The 18,513-nt window shown below is 37.6% G+C and overlaps 1 protein-coding gene across 1 annotated transcript in view; it reads left to right on the top strand.

Moving 5' to 3' along the window:
- The window catches only part of LOC123873251 (connectin-like), a 36,262-nt gene extending 25,156 nt beyond the window's left edge, over positions 1 to 11,106 (top strand). Inside the window, exons 2-3 of the mRNA XM_045918022.1 lie at positions 7,565 to 8,640; positions 10,528 to 11,106. Of these exons, the coding sequence (XP_045773978.1) occupies positions 7,587 to 8,640; positions 10,528 to 11,018 (1,545 nt within the window). The 5' untranslated portion in view covers positions 7,565 to 7,586 and the 3' untranslated portion in view covers positions 11,019 to 11,106. The remainder of the gene's footprint in view (positions 1 to 7,564; positions 8,641 to 10,527) is intronic.
- The last annotated feature ends 7,407 nt before the right edge of the window (positions 11,107 to 18,513 follow it).

Raw genomic sequence — 18,513 nt, 5'->3', positions numbered from 1 at the left:
TGAGAACATTATGGAGAACTCTCAGGCATGCAGGTTTCCTCACGATCTATTCCTTCACCATTAAAGCTAGTGACATAACTCCGTAAAGTTAAAGGTGCGTGCCCGGCTTCGAATTCCCGACCACCGATTAGGAGGCGGACGTTTTAACCACTAGGCTATCACAGCTTCATACATTTTTCTTCGTTATTCATTCAAACATACATATACAAATAAACATAAATATACACCTATATTCATAAACTGCCAAAATCATAACCCTTTCCTTTGGCTTTACAGTAGTCGGGTAAAACACTGGGTCCTCATATTAGCACATAACTTACTTTTCTTTTAGAAAAACGTTTCTTTGATGCAGTAACATATTCGTTTTAATATTGAACTCAATTTTCAAAGCCTTCTTCAAAGTAAATAATATTCTATACAGTACTTTATGTTTCCACTCTACAATTTCGATACAAAATATTACTTCGGAGAAATTCCAGCTCCATTACATACGTAGCGTGTTATCTCGGCTCATCGATGAAAAGGGTTTGGTCTTTTTTAGGGTTCCGTACACGAAGAATGCCAACGGGACCATATTACTAAGCCTCCGCTGTCTGTCCGTGTCTATCTGTCTGTTAGCAAGCTATATCTCGTGAACTGTAATCGGCAGAGGTTTGCATAGAATGTGTATTTCCATTTGCCGCTATCACAACAAACAATAAAAACTTCAAAATGGGTACCATGAAAATTAAAAAAAAAAGTGTCATTTCAAGAATTCAAAAGTGCTTTTAAAAGTTTAATTGAATAAAAATATTTTGATCTTTGATTTCTATGGTCTCCACCTTATTTTTTATCACATTTACCATACTTTTTGGACTTCGTCTGTGGTGGCGTTAGCTGGCGCGCGTGTTATGCCTATTTGGAGTGTTTTTTGTTAGAAGTGGCCGGTTTTTGTGTTCTGCTGGTGTTTATTGGTGGTGGAACTGACTGGGAAGCGCTCTTAAGGGGCGCCGCGTGTATGTCGGCGGGCGCCGGCACAAACGGAGTCCATACTTATACATATAGTTTCCCTAACTTGTAAATAACTACAAACTTGACATTGGCTAATCAGTGTAAAGCCAGACGAGAGAGAGAGAGACCATACTTTTTATCTCATTCTTTAGTTGTCTACCTCATTTCTGGTTGTTAAAACCACGAGCGGTTGTCTCCCGCATTAAGGCGGTCGCTAAAGCCACGAAAATAAGGCCCAAGGATAACAATTCAAACAAGACAACTCAATAGAGACGTTCCTCATTCTTATAATTCTGCGAACTTTATCTTCAATCGTGAAAATTGTCTCTTCAAAAGATCTCGATCAAACTTCGGCATCTAAAGTCGGAGCCACAAAGGCGTTTCAATATTAAAATCTATACATTTTATCTGTAAAGAATTACCGAGCAAAATGTACAATGGACACAAAAATGGCAGAATGACCATCTCCTTTAGCTGCAATTCAGTTTTTTTTCTGAATCGCGGACTCAAGACTGTGCCCGTAGAAATATAAAACCTTAGATATACATTATAAAAACACAAAATACATATACTTCATCAGTAGGTAAAAGTAGTCATGAAAAATTGATCAAAAAATTTTAAGTAACATTTTAATGTATTTGCAACCCAAGCTCGAATAACATTTTTTCTATTTTAGACACACGAAAAAAATGGTATATCACACACACGCACAGTCATGTCAAGCGAATTAGTACTAAAATTAGATTCAGTTTTATAATCCATTTAGGTCGTTTGGTGAGCAAATAAAATAATCTGTGTGACTGTGTGCTTAGTGTGAGATTTCACATAACCAGCGTCGAAACACTTTATCAACAAAGTAAAATGAGCTTAACAGCCTTATTTTAAAGCTCAAGTTGGCCATTCAGCCAAGCCAACGGTTCAAGCGGAAGCCTCAAATCAATGACATTTAAATCCTACTCTAACGTTACTGACTCGATGCTCGAATTCTACCAACGTTGCGTTGGTGAGATTCAAAATCTCATAATAACCGTTCTGACTGTCGTTCGTTTGTTCGAAAATAAACGCAATCAAATGTGTTCAAAATTCATAGCGAGAAGTTCTATTACTAATTGAAACTTGTACTTAATTTTATGATTCTACATTTTCAAACATTTTGTTATATCCAGAACTGACTCATAAAGAAAAACTAAACAACCTCCTTTGTATTTTCTCCAAACGTTCTTCGGCAAAGTTTGATGTGCTGTATGGCACATGACAACAACCTGTAAAAATGTGTGTATCCTTGATTTTGTATATCAATTACCTACTGCGCCAAAGAAATTAAATTAAACAACCTACGGACCAAATTTCTCTTGATATTAAAGAACACGTTGAAAATAAAAGAAAAAAGCAACAGGCAAAACTTTTCTTTCTTTTTTCCGAGATAATATTTTTGTTTGACCTTATTGTGTCATTAACATTTCGGCCATTTAAAAGAAAATTGTATGAATCTTTTTAGTTAAAAAGTTCTGAAATGTAGATGGAATTTGACTTTGTAAATCTTAAGTATCTACTCTGAATGGAATTCATTATTTAACTTGTGAGTTTATACTTATTCCATCATTATTTTTACTTTATTTAATACAAGCTGATGCCCGCAGCTTCGTCCGCGTGGTTTTATGTTTTTAGAAATCCCGAGGGATCACCAGGATTTAGGGATGCAATTTCTTACAGCATCAGACTTGAGGAGTTGGGTCCTCGAGGTCAACGATTAAGTCTTTACTTTGTACTAGGTACTAGGTAAAGATACCTTCAATATCAATTTATAACCGACGACAGTTTCTAAATCCCATCCACTTTGGTGGTCAGGTCCCATGCAGCATCAGCATCTAAATTTTTTATCGGACAATGTCACAAAGTTCCTCTATCGATAAAAAAAAAACGCAAATCGGTTCTAAAATCTCGGAGATTTCGGTATACTTACATAGGTAGAAAAACACAACTCCTTTTTTGAAATCGGTTAAAAAGTAGCCTATGTTATTAGCCCTGATTAATCCTCTACTTGTCTGTGAAAGTCCCATCAAAATCGGTCAAAAAAATATTATTTTTCATTTAATAGTTTGATGAAAAACTATATTTAGTCTAACCAATTACAAATTTTACGCAAAAATAGCTGTGAAAAAATGCAACTACCATGAAATAACGTTGATTGTACCTACTCCATTGCGGTCCGGAAGGCTATGTGCACTCAGACTAATTTGTGGGGTGTGGAGTGACGCCTGAATCGTGTGGGTGACTCATTCTGATAGCGTGTTTCCACGGATCTTCGCACGACACGACAAAATACGGCAACGACTCCGAGTATCTTATTATGTTCTCCTGCAGTGTTCTAACTGGACGCAGCAATGTATGCAGTGTGGCTGCTTGTCGATAACGGCAAAATTACATCAATCATGCTCTAATCTCAATTGTTTTTACTGACTCAATTTATGTTATTTTATTGCAACAATGCTTTTTAAATAATAGTGAGTCGGCAATAAGAAGTGGTCGTCACACTGTAGCTGTCATTATAACGTAATCAAGCTTCAGGGTAGCGTATCGTATCACCAAAACGTGTCGTGCGATGTCCATGGAAAAACACCCGAACTCCCTACGCTTTGACTCATAAGTCATCAAACATAACTGTTTATCGAGTCTTGTTGCCGTTGAAAAGTAAATATGCGCTTTGAAAGTAGACTTTAATAATATCTTTAGACTCAAAGGCACAGTGTTTTTTTTTTAGCATGCCCATAACGGCTGTACTGCGCGTAAGGCGACGCCTCTCTAGTGTAAGGTTATTTTTAAAAATTGATTTGAGTTGTCAAAAATAATATAAAATTATTAATTTATCTAATGCAGGTAGATTGATAAAATCGATATTTGGCTCATTCGATGTCATACAATCTGTTACTAGGAGGCCAACAAGATTGAACTTGCATAAATACGGGGGTTCCGGGTCTCCTTCTGAGATTCGGAGCGATATCGCATATTTTCGGTATTTGGATTGTGAACTGGATAATTAGATGTTGTGATAGCAATCACGCTCTAATTAAATTATTTATTTTGGCATTAGTTTGTTTAGATTAAAACTCTCGGATAACCTCTACACATTGAACCTGGTGTTTTTTGTGTTGGTTTTGAGAGGACATGCCAATAATCCGATAAAAATATTTAAATAATACCTGCTTTTCTGAGTGACGCCAATAATAGGGACATAACTATCTAACAAGTGTAAATTAAAAACACACCCCCGACAAGTGAAGGTTACAGTAACTAGAAAAGAGCTGATAACTTTCAAACGGCTGAACCGATTTTCTCGGATTATAGCTAAGAACATTCTCGATCAAGCCACCTTTCAAACAAAAAAACCTAAATTAAAATCGGTTCATTAGTTTAGGAGCTACGATGCCATACACAGATACACAGATACACACGTCAACCTTATAACACCTCTCTTTTTGGGTCGGGGGTTAAAAATATAGTCGTTGGCGTCATCGAATGGCAGATATCCATTGCTGGACAATGTCTGTTGGTGGCAGGTATACTTATGATACATCATATGTCTGGTTGTATAGGCAGTTCCACACACCACGGTCTTGTACTGCCTGAATTCATCGGCTTTCAGGCGACTCGTTTGATGTCGTTTGTCCGTCTAGTAGGGGATCTGCCAACACCTTGCTTTGAGCTATATGCCCTGTTCATTGCCACTTTTAGCTATGTTGAGAGAAAGCTCAGAAACTAAAACAGTAACAGTCCTAATACATATACCTAATATCGACTTAATCTAAGTTTTACGAAGACTAGCCCAGATGCTAGTCGAAATAAAAACAGTCAATAAATTAACTATAAAAGGGACTATAAAGTAAATTGAATCTGATAAGAATCCGAAGAATTTTATTATTGTCATTCTTATTATCATTTAAATCAAAATGGCCGACAATCCCCCGAGGTTTCCGAGGTTAATGTTTAATTAAGAGGCTCTTTTAATTAGAGCGCCACTCGTTTCTTTTTATAGTAACTGTCTTATCAAGGAAGTTGAGGACAGATGGACAAAGGCCCTTTGTTGTCTTCGCAATGATTTTATTGTATTGGATTTTTGGACAGCCCTATATTGCACAAAAACTTTTAATAGCTGTTTTTTGTTTCGTTTTTATTCGATGACTGCTATCTCATCTATTGATAAGGAATGATGCAGACGTAGTTCCACTTAGAATCGGGTTAACTTGAAAGGGGTATGGCAGTTTAGTTAAACTTGTACAGCCCGGCTAGCATGGGTAGTAGATAAAATTTATATCCCCCGATTATATCCACTGATGTCATAGAAATCAGTGGATATAATCGGGGATATATTTTTATCTACTGGCCATGCTAGCCGGGCCCCCCTAATCGGCTTGAGCGCGGCATCATTGAGAAACAGAATAGCCGCCGAATTAGCGGCACTCTTTGCCGTCAGCGTGACTAAATAGCAACACTCAAACACTGACCAGATCAGAACCAATTTAGAATTGTTAGGTGTAGGAATAGAAATATTTTTATTCAAATAACCTTTCACAATAAATATGTAAGTTAATCGTGTAAGCTACTTATTGGAGTAAAACTAACAGTGTTACTCCAAGTAGCTTACACGATTAACTTACAACAAAATTAATTTAAACACTTACAAGTGTTATTTACCTCAGTAAATTTGTTGTCAATTAATAACGTAAGCTACTTACGTGTGTACTTACAGGTGTAATTGCGGCCTTAGAAATAGTAGATATCATATTTTCTGTTACCCTATTTAAAATTCTGTGTTGTAGAGTATTTATCAGAGACCCAGCTTATCAGTGAAATTAATAATCCGCACTTAAACAATTTCATATGTTAACACACATGTCATTATTAATGTCCGAAATGTATTTTGTTTGCTCGCGTCACGTATTTTACTGTAAAGCGTCCATTAAATGTAAATTAACCGCTGAAAAGCATACTGCGTTTTATTGCTGTAAGCTTCAAATTAATTGGTTGGTCTTTTTGTAACTCTGCAGATAAAAATTGATAGGTATTTTGGCTTTCATGATCATAATATTAGAGTTGCTTCCCTGGCATTGAACCCCGAATCTCCACGAATAAGACCTAAGAGTATTACTTAAGAGAAATGTTTATTTAGAACGATTATGCAAATTCATTGCCAAGGCATGAAAACCTGACACGAAATTACCTACATTTTCTTTCAACTGAATACATTTTACTTACTGAAATACTAATAAAAATAGCATTAATCTACGTGACTTAAAGAGAATCTTAGCCCATTTCTCAGCGTTCGCGAATGGAGTTAAAAGAAAACGTTCGTCTTATTCGTAGACTGACGCGATTGTTCTATAGAATGGCATCTGATGTTGCGGTTGATCAAGTGATCAATTTGAATATCCATGTGAAAAAAATTCAATACCTAAATGCCTACATATGCCTAAATAGTAACGACTCGTTACTATTTAGGCATATGTAGTTTGCTTCAACCTTTGATGTCACTCGTTACTAACGAGTGACATCAAAGGTTGAAGCAAACTTCAACACTACACAAATTTAAAATCCCTATTTTACCTCCTGAGGGATTGAATTTTAAAAATCCTATCTTAATGGATGTCTACGTCATAATAACTATGTGTATGCTTTTCTGTACGTACGCTTCAGCAATTTGAGCTGTGCGTTGCTAGACAGGTATTATAGTTGATAGAAAAAATTCTGACGCTCGCCGGAAGGCATAAATACCTACTGTTTATATACATTTTGTAATAGACCCCATAGAGTTTCTAAATAACGTAAGCTTGGACATACGCTTGTGATGTTCGCTGACTGAGCAAAACAGAGTTTTCTGATAATGTTATGCGAACAGCGATAGACGAGTTGCACCAGCCTATTGGTACTTAAAGGCCTTATTTAATATTAAAGTGCTTTCAGTATCGTATGTCAAGATTTATAATGGTATACGTGCTTATATGGAGCCATTTCCATAATATTAATGTCTTCAATCTTCGAATGTGTCACACGCGGATCCAAATTCAAAATGTGTACATTCTTAAAGCGTTTTAAATAACCATATTATGCAATAGCTTTGAAATTGAAATAAATAACTTCAAGCAATATTTTAACTGAAGTGTAAATTAAAAATTTATAACACCCCCGACAAGTGAAGGTTACAGTAACTAGAAAAGCGCTGATAACTTTCAAACAGCTGAACCGATTTTCTTGGATTATAGTTAAGAACACTCTCGATCAAACCACGTTTCAAATTACGATGCCACAGACAGATACACCGATACACACGTCAAACTTATAACACCCTTCTTTTTGGGCCGGGGGTTTAAAAGTAATCAAATATCCAATTATAATGAGGCGGGTTTAATTATAAATCTCATTGCTACGACGTATCTACCTACATAATATTCGTATTTTGAAATTGTTCAAATAAAAAGAAAACCTAGGATATTTGTTCGGAATGTTATTCCACCTAAATAAATTTAATATCGCCACGGCATAAAAACTCTCTTTAATGTAGATTTTTTGTTTGTTCCAGATAACTGAAAAAGCCGGGGAGCATGGAGACCGTCGTTCAATATTTACTCCTGGCTCTTGCATTGACCTCAGTGCAAATATCCTTTACTGAAAGCCGTCTAAATGAAAAACGCAGGGATAAAACCGAAAGGAGATATCATGCTGTGCAGGCTAAAGACAACATGTGCGAAATAACGAACAGGGAATCGAAAGTGCATTGCTACTGTGAAAACACTGAAGTGAAAACTGCAACGCGGGCCGATTGTTGGGTGTTCAATGGCGGTATTGATGAAACTGACCCAATTTGGTCCAGCTTCACTTCGCAACCGCATTTAGAGAGATTAACGTTCAATGTAAGGTCAGACGGGGCTCTCAAATTCATTCCGCTTCAAGTCATTCATCGTCTGAAAAGACTGCAAAAGCTTTTCATTCATTACGCGACGCTGAACAAAATCGAAAAGAAGACCTTCACCAACATGTCGACGATCAGAGAAATAACGTTAATGAACGATAAAATAATGGAGCTCGATTTGTTCTCATTTTCAAACCTCCCGGCGCTTGTAAACTTAACAATAAAGGGGAACAAAGTAACTGAAATACGGAGAGATGTTTTTGTCGATTTGCCGAGTCTGAGATACCTCGATTTGTCGTTTAACAGCATTAGTCTGGCTCACGATGGATGTTTTGACCATTTAAATGTACTTAACGACTTAGTACTGGAGGCAAATTTAATTTCGGTCTTAACAAGAGATACCTTTAAGGGTCTCGCAAATTTGACCAGATTGGATCTGAGGTCGAACAAATTGTCAATGGTCGGCGACCTAACGTTCTCTGAATTATGGAATTTGAATGAGCTCCTACTGGATAATAACGAACTAACATACTTGTCTGAAAGAGCCTTTGACGGTCTCGCTTTGCTTCAAAAACTATCTGTGACTGGAAATAAGTTACAATCTATCAACGAAGGACTTTTGGAGGGTGTCCGAGGACTTGAATTGTTGGACTTGAGAAATAATGACATAGAATCATTCACATACGAGACAATCAAACCAATTCTCGAAAACTTAAAAATGAAAACATCCGTTTTATATTTAAGTGGTAAGTAATTTTCTCTACAATTTCTATTTTTATAGACAATTTTTTTTTAAATTACTCCTATAATTATGTTGGTTTGAAAACGTAATTATGCAATTAAAGTTAGTACCTCATCAACACCACCGTCGTTATTAACACATAGACGTCCACAGCTGGACAAAGGTTTCTTGTAGGAACTTCCACATGCCACGATCACGCTGCTTGAATCCAGCGAAGCCCTGTGACTCATTTGATGTCGTCTATCCACCTAGTGAGGAGGGTCTTCAACTTTACTTTTATACATGGCTTAGTATTGTATATCAAATCATTGAAAAGAGCAACCACCTAGTTTCTTGCTGGTTCTTCTTTCCAACGTCTTACCGAAGTTGGTACCTAATTCGACTCTACTTTTGAATAAATACAGTTAAACACTACTAAAACCTTATAACACAAAAGCGGTTTAAGTCCAAACAAATATGTTATTTAAAGCTAAATGATATACTTAGGACACTCTCATGGGAAGATAAATAACTATATTTTGTGCAAACAAAAGCGCCTCCCTGCAGGGCTTAAGCCCCTACCAAAGAGCCGGAGCACCCTCCTAACGTTAAGGACAATTAATGAGTATAACAGTTCCCTTTAGCGAGCCAACAATAGCGTAATAACACGATTTAGGCACGAAGAATGAATTATTAAAAATCAACAAACATAACGGGAGTGTTCTCATGATAATTTTATTATACAGTGTTGTTGACCGACGATACGCGCGCCAGCCCGATAAATCCCATGATTTTTTTAGGGTTCCGTACCTCAAAAGGGAAAACGGGACCCTTATAGGATCACTTTTTTGTCTGTCTGTCCGTCTCTGTCTGTCAAGAAAACCTATAGGGTTCTTCCCGTTGACCTAGAATCATGAAATTTGGCAGGTAGGTAGGTCTTATAGCACAAGTAATAAATATGCCTTTCTTTAGTATATAAGCAATAACATGAGTGCTTTTATGTAAGTTTTTCTAACATATTGTGTCCTGAGTAAAATGTTTGTATAACAAATTGTATATCGCTCAGAGCGGTTACATAGGAAATACAATTTTCCATACGAAGTATATTTTTAGACAGACAATAGAGGGTATATTTTGACAAAACTTACAGTAACAATTTAAAACTAAAGATCTTGTCCACTTAGCATTTTAGGTGCCTGCATTGGTGGCTAGGTTTTGCATAAAATGCTGAACCGATTTGGCAGGTTATAATTTTTACACGGAACGGGAGCATTGCTTTCTGACCTCTACAAATCCATATCCATCCATACTAATATTATAAATGTGAAAGTGTATCTGTCTGTCTGTCTCTCTGTCTGTCTGTCTAGTAGCTTTTCGCGGCCCAACAGTTTAACCGGTTCTGATGAAATTTGGTACAGAGTTAACTTACATCCCGGGGACGGACTTGGCTACTTTTTATCCCGGAAAATCAAAGAGTTCCCATGGAATTCTTAAAGGTCCATCTGTTAATACGATTTATATGAAATTTGGCACAGAGGTAGGTTGCGTCCGGGAAATTGAGATGGGTAATTTTCATCGCGGGAAATTAAAGAGTTCCCACTAGATTTAAAAGAACTTCCACTTCAAGAATCCACGCGGGCAAAGTCGCGGGTATAGACGATACCCGCGACTTTGCCCGATACCCGCGACTTTGCCCGCGTGGATCGAAGTCGCGGGTATCGTCTAATGTTTCATATTTCCAATTAACTCTGGTGAAGAAAACTTTATTCGATTTCGATTTTGTTATATTATAATAATAATCAGGAAGGTGAAATTCTATTCAGATACCAATGTAGCTCAAAATTGATTTTATGGATATGCAGCTTTGCTACATTATGAGTAGTTCAAAATTAAACTATGATTTTCCTTACAGGTAATAAGCTGATCTGCGATTGCCGTATCTCCTGGATTCAAGTATTGCGAAACGAAACCAAGAGTGAACCACTCAGATTGGCGCTCGATGAAGTGACTTGCATTACCAATAATATCAATACGAATAACAAAAACACAAATGCTAATAACGAAGATGTTACGAACAAAGAAAAGACAATCAATAATGAAAATACGTTTGAAGTTGAGCCAGAAGGTGAAGTTTTACAACAAGATGGCAATGAAGAAGAATTATACAGTGGTTCTCCATCTTATAAATACGAAGATGCAGTGAATCCCATTGGAAACCAAGTAGTTGTAGTTGACATTCCACCTGAGAATTTACGTTGCGCAGGGGAAGTAATACAGAATGGAGAAGACTCATTGATGTTATCATCAAAAGACGAAAGTTACTGGCAACCGAACTCGAGTCTCAAAATACTGTCAAATTTATCTTTAGTGTTCACGTTAGTAACAGTAAGTTTAGTTCAGTAAAAATTGTGAATTGTGGACATGAAAATAAGTTTATTTAAGAACTTTTACGCAACAACGCTGCAGTAGGTATCGTTGCTAATTAAAATAATTCGAAGACTGGTTTAGAATATTTAATTAAATTATTCTATAAGAGACGAATTTGTATGTGGCGTTTGAGTTCATACTTGGAATACGTTAATTAAAATTGTAGAGCATTGTGTTTAAAATTAGTAGACTATTATATTTAACACAATAGTTATATTATAGTATAATTTAACACAAGTGTTCTATAGCTTGCTAAGTAAAAGATAAATGTTATTTTTAACATTGTAAAACTAATTTTGAACTAATTTATACAACTGTTTCATAAACCGAAGAAAATAATGTAACGCCTACTAGCGGTTACACACTCATCCGATCCAAGTCCGTGAAAATACGCATATAAAAAATTTGGACCGAACTTGGATATTGCTTACGCGCTTATCCGAACTGCCCGGCTAGCATGGGCAGTAGATAAAAATTTTATTCCCGATTATATCCACTGATTTCTATGACATCAGTGGATATAATCGGGGAATAAAATTTTAATCTACTGCTTATGCTAGCCGGGCTGTGTTCGAAATCCTAGCTATTCAGTGGACAACTTTGAAATACAGTGTAAACTCCATGTAACGTCACTCTATTTAACGACAAACTCCCTTAAGCGTCGAAATCAATTGGCTTCGGTTGGTTTAGCTTGTCTTTCATACCATGTTTCACTCTACATAGCATTACACCCACTCTCAATAACGACAACAATTGAGTAATAAAAAGTACCTTTTAAGTTGCTAAAATTAGTAAAAACTGCGCAGCTGTGTACGATCTATTGTCGCTTTATTATCCTAGCCCGCAATAAACTCGACTGTCGGCATCATGCATACCGAACATTCTAAGAAATTCGTTCTTTTGTTTACAAATTGGGATTGCTTGTACGTGTACACTTGTTGACCATGACTCATAAGTAGGAGTCATGGATTATCTATACCTTATCAAATTCTTAGTTGCTCACAAACTTTCTAGCGTTCAAATAACATTCTTTTTTATGCACATAAATAAACTTTTTCTTTTTCTAATTCTGATGTTTCTTCTCTCCATTTAACGACAACTCTCTATAACGCCATAAAATGCACAGTCCCTTCGGTGTCGTTATATAGAGTTTATACTGTATCTATAGTTCGCGACAGGTCGACATGGCAATCGGGGTGGCGACGCCCCGCACATCCGCACAGCTGCTGTGCTAACCCGGTGCGAGTTAGCGCGGGTGACATACCTACTCTTATTGCCATGTCGATCTGTCGTGCACTATGCTTACGTTACGCCAAATGTCCGATTTATAACCAAGGCACATCTGAGATATTTTTACGAATGCCGGTGAGAACTCGGATGATGGAACTCAGAGCTAGTGCGTAAGCTACCGTACAAATAGTTCTAGGACTACTTCGGAATTTTCACGGACTCGGTTCGGTTGCGGTGCGTAATCGCCCTACGTTTAATATAAATTATTTGAACAATTTTTCTAAGTAAGGTTTGTAAATACACTGAGTGGAATTATTTTATGATCATAGTATCTTTCGAATAAATGTGTAATAGGAATGTTTCTGTAATGTATGAATATAGTAAGTGTCTGAAAAATTATAACACTGATTTTTCGTAATATACGTGTAACTTTATGAAAATTGTGACAAGTTTCCCTTAAGTTAGTAATTAATATATTGTGATATATAATTATATTGTGATATAATTATCCATAACTAAGCATATTCTCATTTGTTTAGGTTATATTGTAATGTGTGAGCAACAGAATTAATGTAAAATATTAAAATTGTAATTTGTATTAAGTTAGAAAGTAAATAGCAGATTTTAAAAATATATTATAAAATAAGTAACAAATATCCACCCGTGCACTAAGATCGACACGCAGTAGGCAAGAGTTATCTCAAATATACAATCTGGACGACGACAGACCATTCATACCTATTAACGAAAGAAGCGCAATAAACCCATGATGAACAGAAGGTAGAAAAAGGAGGCTGGTACAAACAAAAAGTTTTCAAGAAACACAAGTCGGCAATGCAGACAAATAAAAAGACTGAACCATCGCGTTGCAGGCAAACGATGTCGCGAGTCAGAGTTATACACGCTTCCAGGAAGTCTCTATGGAGATAAAGTGGACGAGGGATGCGGAGGAGATCATTGTCATAACCAAGCCTGAAAAAAAATTGATCAACTATGTGCCAAGTATATCTATCTTTCCGTAATGATATTCTAACAAACCAGGAGCGCAGTAGTCTATATCAAAGTGGAGTCGAGAGGTACGCCAAGCAGCAGCAGGTGTTTCAAGAATTGCGTGACCCACCCATGACGTTCGCGTCCGAGCAACAGCTGCTCTGGCGCGAAGAGCTGCTCGAAATCACGCGCGACGAGTGCTTGTCGCCTACACGAAGAAATCTTTCCCCAACTCGTCAGCCTATTGGAGGACAAGCCCAACAATCGTTTTGCCCTCATCTAGTGGGGGATTCTGGCTATATTCGCTGAACTGCAAGGTGGAAGCCGGCCGTGCAACGTCAGTGATTAGACAGAGTGCGGCGTCTGTCGGCGTCCGCTCTACCTTTCCCTGGTGAAAATAAAAAATTACAATAGCCTTAAACACAAATTAGTATATTGCGTGGTGCGCGGACCACTAAAGTGGGCCGCGGGCATGATATTTTTTTAAAAATGTGGGTATTGTCTTTATGCCAAGAAGTGGATCTGCGCAGAATATTTCGATTAGTTCAGAATCATGGAGGCTTCAAGAAAAAGTGGACGAGGATTGCGGAGGAGAATATTTTCACAAAATTTCTAGTAAACCAACAGCGCAGCAGTCTAAACCAAAGTAGAGTCTGATAGATATCCACCTGGAGATGATGATTCCTTAATTGGTCATGATGACAAACCAATTAAGAACGAACCAAATGAAATGAATGAATGAAATGAACTCAATCTCGAGTTATAAGCCCCACTGTGGAGCTGCCACCACACGTCGCCAGAAGCAATAGACAAACTGAATTCGCATCAAAAGAGCCATTCACTCTACAGGATGTAGAACACCTCCAACGTTCTACCCGGCAGAAAATGAGTTTCGAGACTCGGTGCAGTATTGCCTTAAAATTGCTACTGAGGCCGTACAATACGGCCTCCAAACTTTAAAGAAAAATTGATCAACTATACGAGAGTGTTAAAGATGTTCTAACGAACCAGGAGCGGAGCAAGCTATACCAAAGTAGAGTCCAGGTGGTATGCCAAGCAGCAGCTACTGCAAAAGCGTACCAACAAACCGCTGTTCACCAAAGGTGTACTTGGACGACTCGGATGAGTCATCGGACGAGGGCGAACTCAGCGAAGAGAGACTTACCTCCGCGAAGCAATCCTCGACCTCGAGGAGTGCATCAAGCCCAGCCCCCAGATTCCGCTGACGACGTTCAGGAATGGTAGCAGTAGTGCAGTCCAGATGTACTTCCCGAATTGCGAGCCTAAATTACATTGAAAGTGCCTACTAGCAGATAGTTCTTCAGGCCACTGACCAGATCAGTTTATACACGGCATCGATCGACACGAGCCAATTCAATTATGGATTCACATTTCACAACTAATCCCACCGGTTCAATGAGCCGGCCATCCCTAGAATTTAAAAAATATCAGGAACAATGATGCGAACCCACTGCGGTTATTAGGAGCTGCGAATGTCTCTATATTGCACTTTGAGATGATGTTCTCCACCAACTCTTGAGCAACTATGGCCGACTTTAGTTTAAAATAAAACTTTCAGCCTTTTCACTATACCTTTAGACATGACGGTGATCCCGCCCGACTTACGATGACATCTTACTTAGTGACGATGATACATTTCCTAGAGATGATAATTCCTTAATTGGTCATGATGACAAACAAATTAAGAACGAATTAAATGAAGATGAACCCAATCCCGAAGTTATAAGCCTATAAGTTATAAGTTATATATGTGGAAGTGCCATCACACGTCGCCAGAAGCAATAAACGTACCGAACTTGTATGAAAAGCACCATCCATCTCTATATGATGTAGAACACCTCCAACGATCTACCCGACAGGAAATGAGTTTTGAGTCCCGGCGCAGTACTACCTTAAAATTACTACAGAGCCCACACAGTATGGCCTCCAGCCGTAGGATAAAACCGCAGACTTTGACCGTGTAACGCCCGCTTTTTCACCGGCCTGCCTTGGATGGAATACAAGGGCAGAGAAAGGGCAAACAAAGAGACCAATCCCCCGAGCAGTTGAGCGACTATGGCTGAATTCAGTTCAAAATAACTGTCTGGCTGCCATTAGGACACTACGGTGATTCCGCCCGACTTATTGTTGTCTTAGAAAACCCAGAAGCCAAGAGAATTCATTTTCGTATTTCCTAAAGCTTATTCACTGACTTCACAATGTCCGAACGTGTCTATTTTGCCGCCCAGCTCTAGCAAATGACTTTGCACCAACTACCAAGTGTTTCAAAAATTCCGTGAACCACGACGAGCGTCATATGCCGCGCAAAGGTGTTCTCTAAACATCACAACAATGATCCCAGCAAATCAATTATAAAAACGAACAAAAGCGTGTGAGTTGTGACACGTAGTTCGGCAAGAGTCGTCTGAAATATATAATCCGGAAGACGACAGACCATTGTTATATTACTATAATATAGTAATATGACCATGCCCATTGACCATTCGTCTTGATTGACTATTGCCATATTATGGCCATATTATGGCCATATTATGGCAATAGTCAATCAAGACCCGATCAAACCCGTGTCGCCAACATTGCACCAAGAAATCTTGCTCCAGTTCGTCAGACCCTTGGAGGGCGGTTCGACAGCTGTTTTGCCCTCATTGAGCGATGGATTCCAGCTATATTCGCTGGACTGCGAATATATCTGGAATCCCTTAAATCAATATGACTCACTAAATTATTATTTTCATAATTACTTTACCTGTATTCCTTTAATCCCAGTGAATTGAATAATGAAGTATTAAATGTAATAAATATTTGATAAGTATAGTATTATAGTACCCAGGCCGCCCCTCACTTCGCGCGTCTCCCGCACCCGCCGTCCACCTGCTCGTTATCGAAGCTCCTCTTACCTCACCCCCCCCGCTAGCCGCGGGGCGCAAGGGTAGTCCGAACCGAACGATCGACGCGCGTGCCTGTGCGCAGGACTAGCGGAAGCGCGTAATTGTTCTTGTTAGTCGTTAGTAAGTTGTTTTTTTCTACCTTAATACAGTGTTTATACACTTACACGGGTTTCTTTTATTACTTACCCTATAGTATGTTATATTCTAATGTTTTGTTAAATATACAAACCCATTCCGACAATTAATGATATTCCTAGTAATAATTGTAATAGAAAACTGATACCCATTATTATTGTAGATTTGTGTGTTGGCATGTGTTTCTGATTGTACGAGTATTTGCAAAATATAATTTGTGCTCTGTTTTTGTATAAAAAATTTGAATGTAAAATAAAAATAAAGGTTAATAATTTTTCTGAATTGACTTTATTTATTTTATACCAATCTTTAGTAGGCGTTCGCTCCCATAACAATTTGAAAAAATTCACTAAGTATATTTAACAACTTGTCTAATAATAAAAGAAGTGTATGTGCACATTTTCAGCTTTCTAATTCCAAGGGTTAGGGGTGGGAATTGATGGCTGTGCGTGAGCCAATACATTCTTGTCTTGAATCTGTTACCTACTTATGGAGTAAAAATTACTAAGTATACGAGGAGTGAACACAAGACTTCTCGGTGACTTCTCGCTATTAGTTAGTAGCGACCTGCGACTTCGTCCGCGTTTTTAATCCCGCGGGAACTGACTTTCCGGCATAAAAAGTAAACTATATATTAAATCAGAGTAAGTATAAGCTATCTCCATTCCCAGCCAAATCAGTCCATAGTTTTTGCGTAAAGAGTAACAAACATACATGCATCTTTTCGACTTTATAATACTAGAGTGATGAGAATTAGGTATAAAACTAAAATAATGAATGTTCAATGTAGAATAAGAAATCCCCTAAAAGTTTATATTCTTACTGGAAAAATACAGCAGTTTTAAATTCTTATTCGAAACACTGGAGCATCGGTGCCGCATACAAATAAAGCGCCGCTTTCCTTATTAAAATCTGTCTGGTTTCCACTCAAAATATAACCGGGATAAAAAGAAAAGGAGGAGTTCTTCTTTTTACTCACTTCAAATGACCAACGTCTCATCTCACTTGTATTACTGTCTCAAGAAAATCGTAAAAAACACCTCTAGGCGAATATAATCCTAATGAGAGGTGAATTTTTTTAAATAACAGCAGTGATATAATGGTGAAAAATATAGAAAAAACCGGCCAAGTGCGAGTCGGACTCGCGCACCGAGGGTTCCGTACTCGGGTATTTTTTTGACATTTTGCTCGATAAATCAAAAACTATTATGCATAAAAATAAATAAAAATCTGTTTTAGAATATACAAGTAAAGCCCTTTCATATGATACCCCACTTGGTATATTTATCTTACTTTGAAAAAAAAAATATTTTAAGTTTTTATGACGTTTTAAAAAAAACTATGTACTGACTAGATCTCGTTCAAACCAATTTTCGGTGGAAGTTTGCATGGTAATGTACATCATATATTTTTTTTAGTTTTATCATTCTCTTATTTTAGAAGTTATAGGGGGGGGGGGGGGGGGGAGACACACACACATTTTACCACTTTGGAAGAGTCTCTCGCGCAAACTATACGATACCCCACACGTATGGGTTTGATGAAAAAAAAAATTTTTGAGTTTCAGTTCTAAGTATGGGGACCCCCAAAATTTATTGTTTTTTTTTTCTAATTTTGTGTCTTAATGCGGTTCACAGAATACATCTACTTACTAAGTTTCAACACTATGCTAGGTCTTATAGTTTCGGAAAAAAGTGGCTGTGACATACGGACGGACAGACAGACAAGACGAATCTATAAGGGTTCCGTTTTTTGCCATTTGGCTACGGAACCCTAAAAAAGCGGTCAAGTGCGAGTGGGACTCGAACACGAGGGTTCCGTACCATTGTACAAGATATACGCATCTAACACTTTTATGTAGATCACTGCAAGTTAATGTGATTTAGTAGGTAAATTATTTTTTTCCGTGAATACATTTTTGAATAGAAAGGAAGTAGTTATTATTTTTAGTTCCAAAACATAAAATCGATTTCTTCTTCATCAGGTATACAGTATAATATTACGATTTAAAAAAGTGCCATAAGCCTACTTTGTCGTATTAGTTTACAAATTGCGAAAGACCAGCTTGAACCCTGAGATGGACATAGGCGGACGGACATATTTTGTACACGGAAACCAAGTTTTATAAACTTATATCCACGCGGATGAAGTAGCGGGTTTTATCTAGTTATTAATAATGATGAAGTTAGCAAAAACAAACTAATTTA

This window comes from Maniola jurtina, chromosome 16 (assembly GCF_905333055.1).
Source record: "Maniola jurtina chromosome 16, ilManJurt1.1, whole genome shotgun sequence".
Classification (NCBI taxonomy): domain Eukaryota; kingdom Metazoa; phylum Arthropoda; class Insecta; order Lepidoptera; family Nymphalidae; genus Maniola; species Maniola jurtina.
This window is presented reverse-complemented; position numbering and strand designations above follow the sequence as displayed.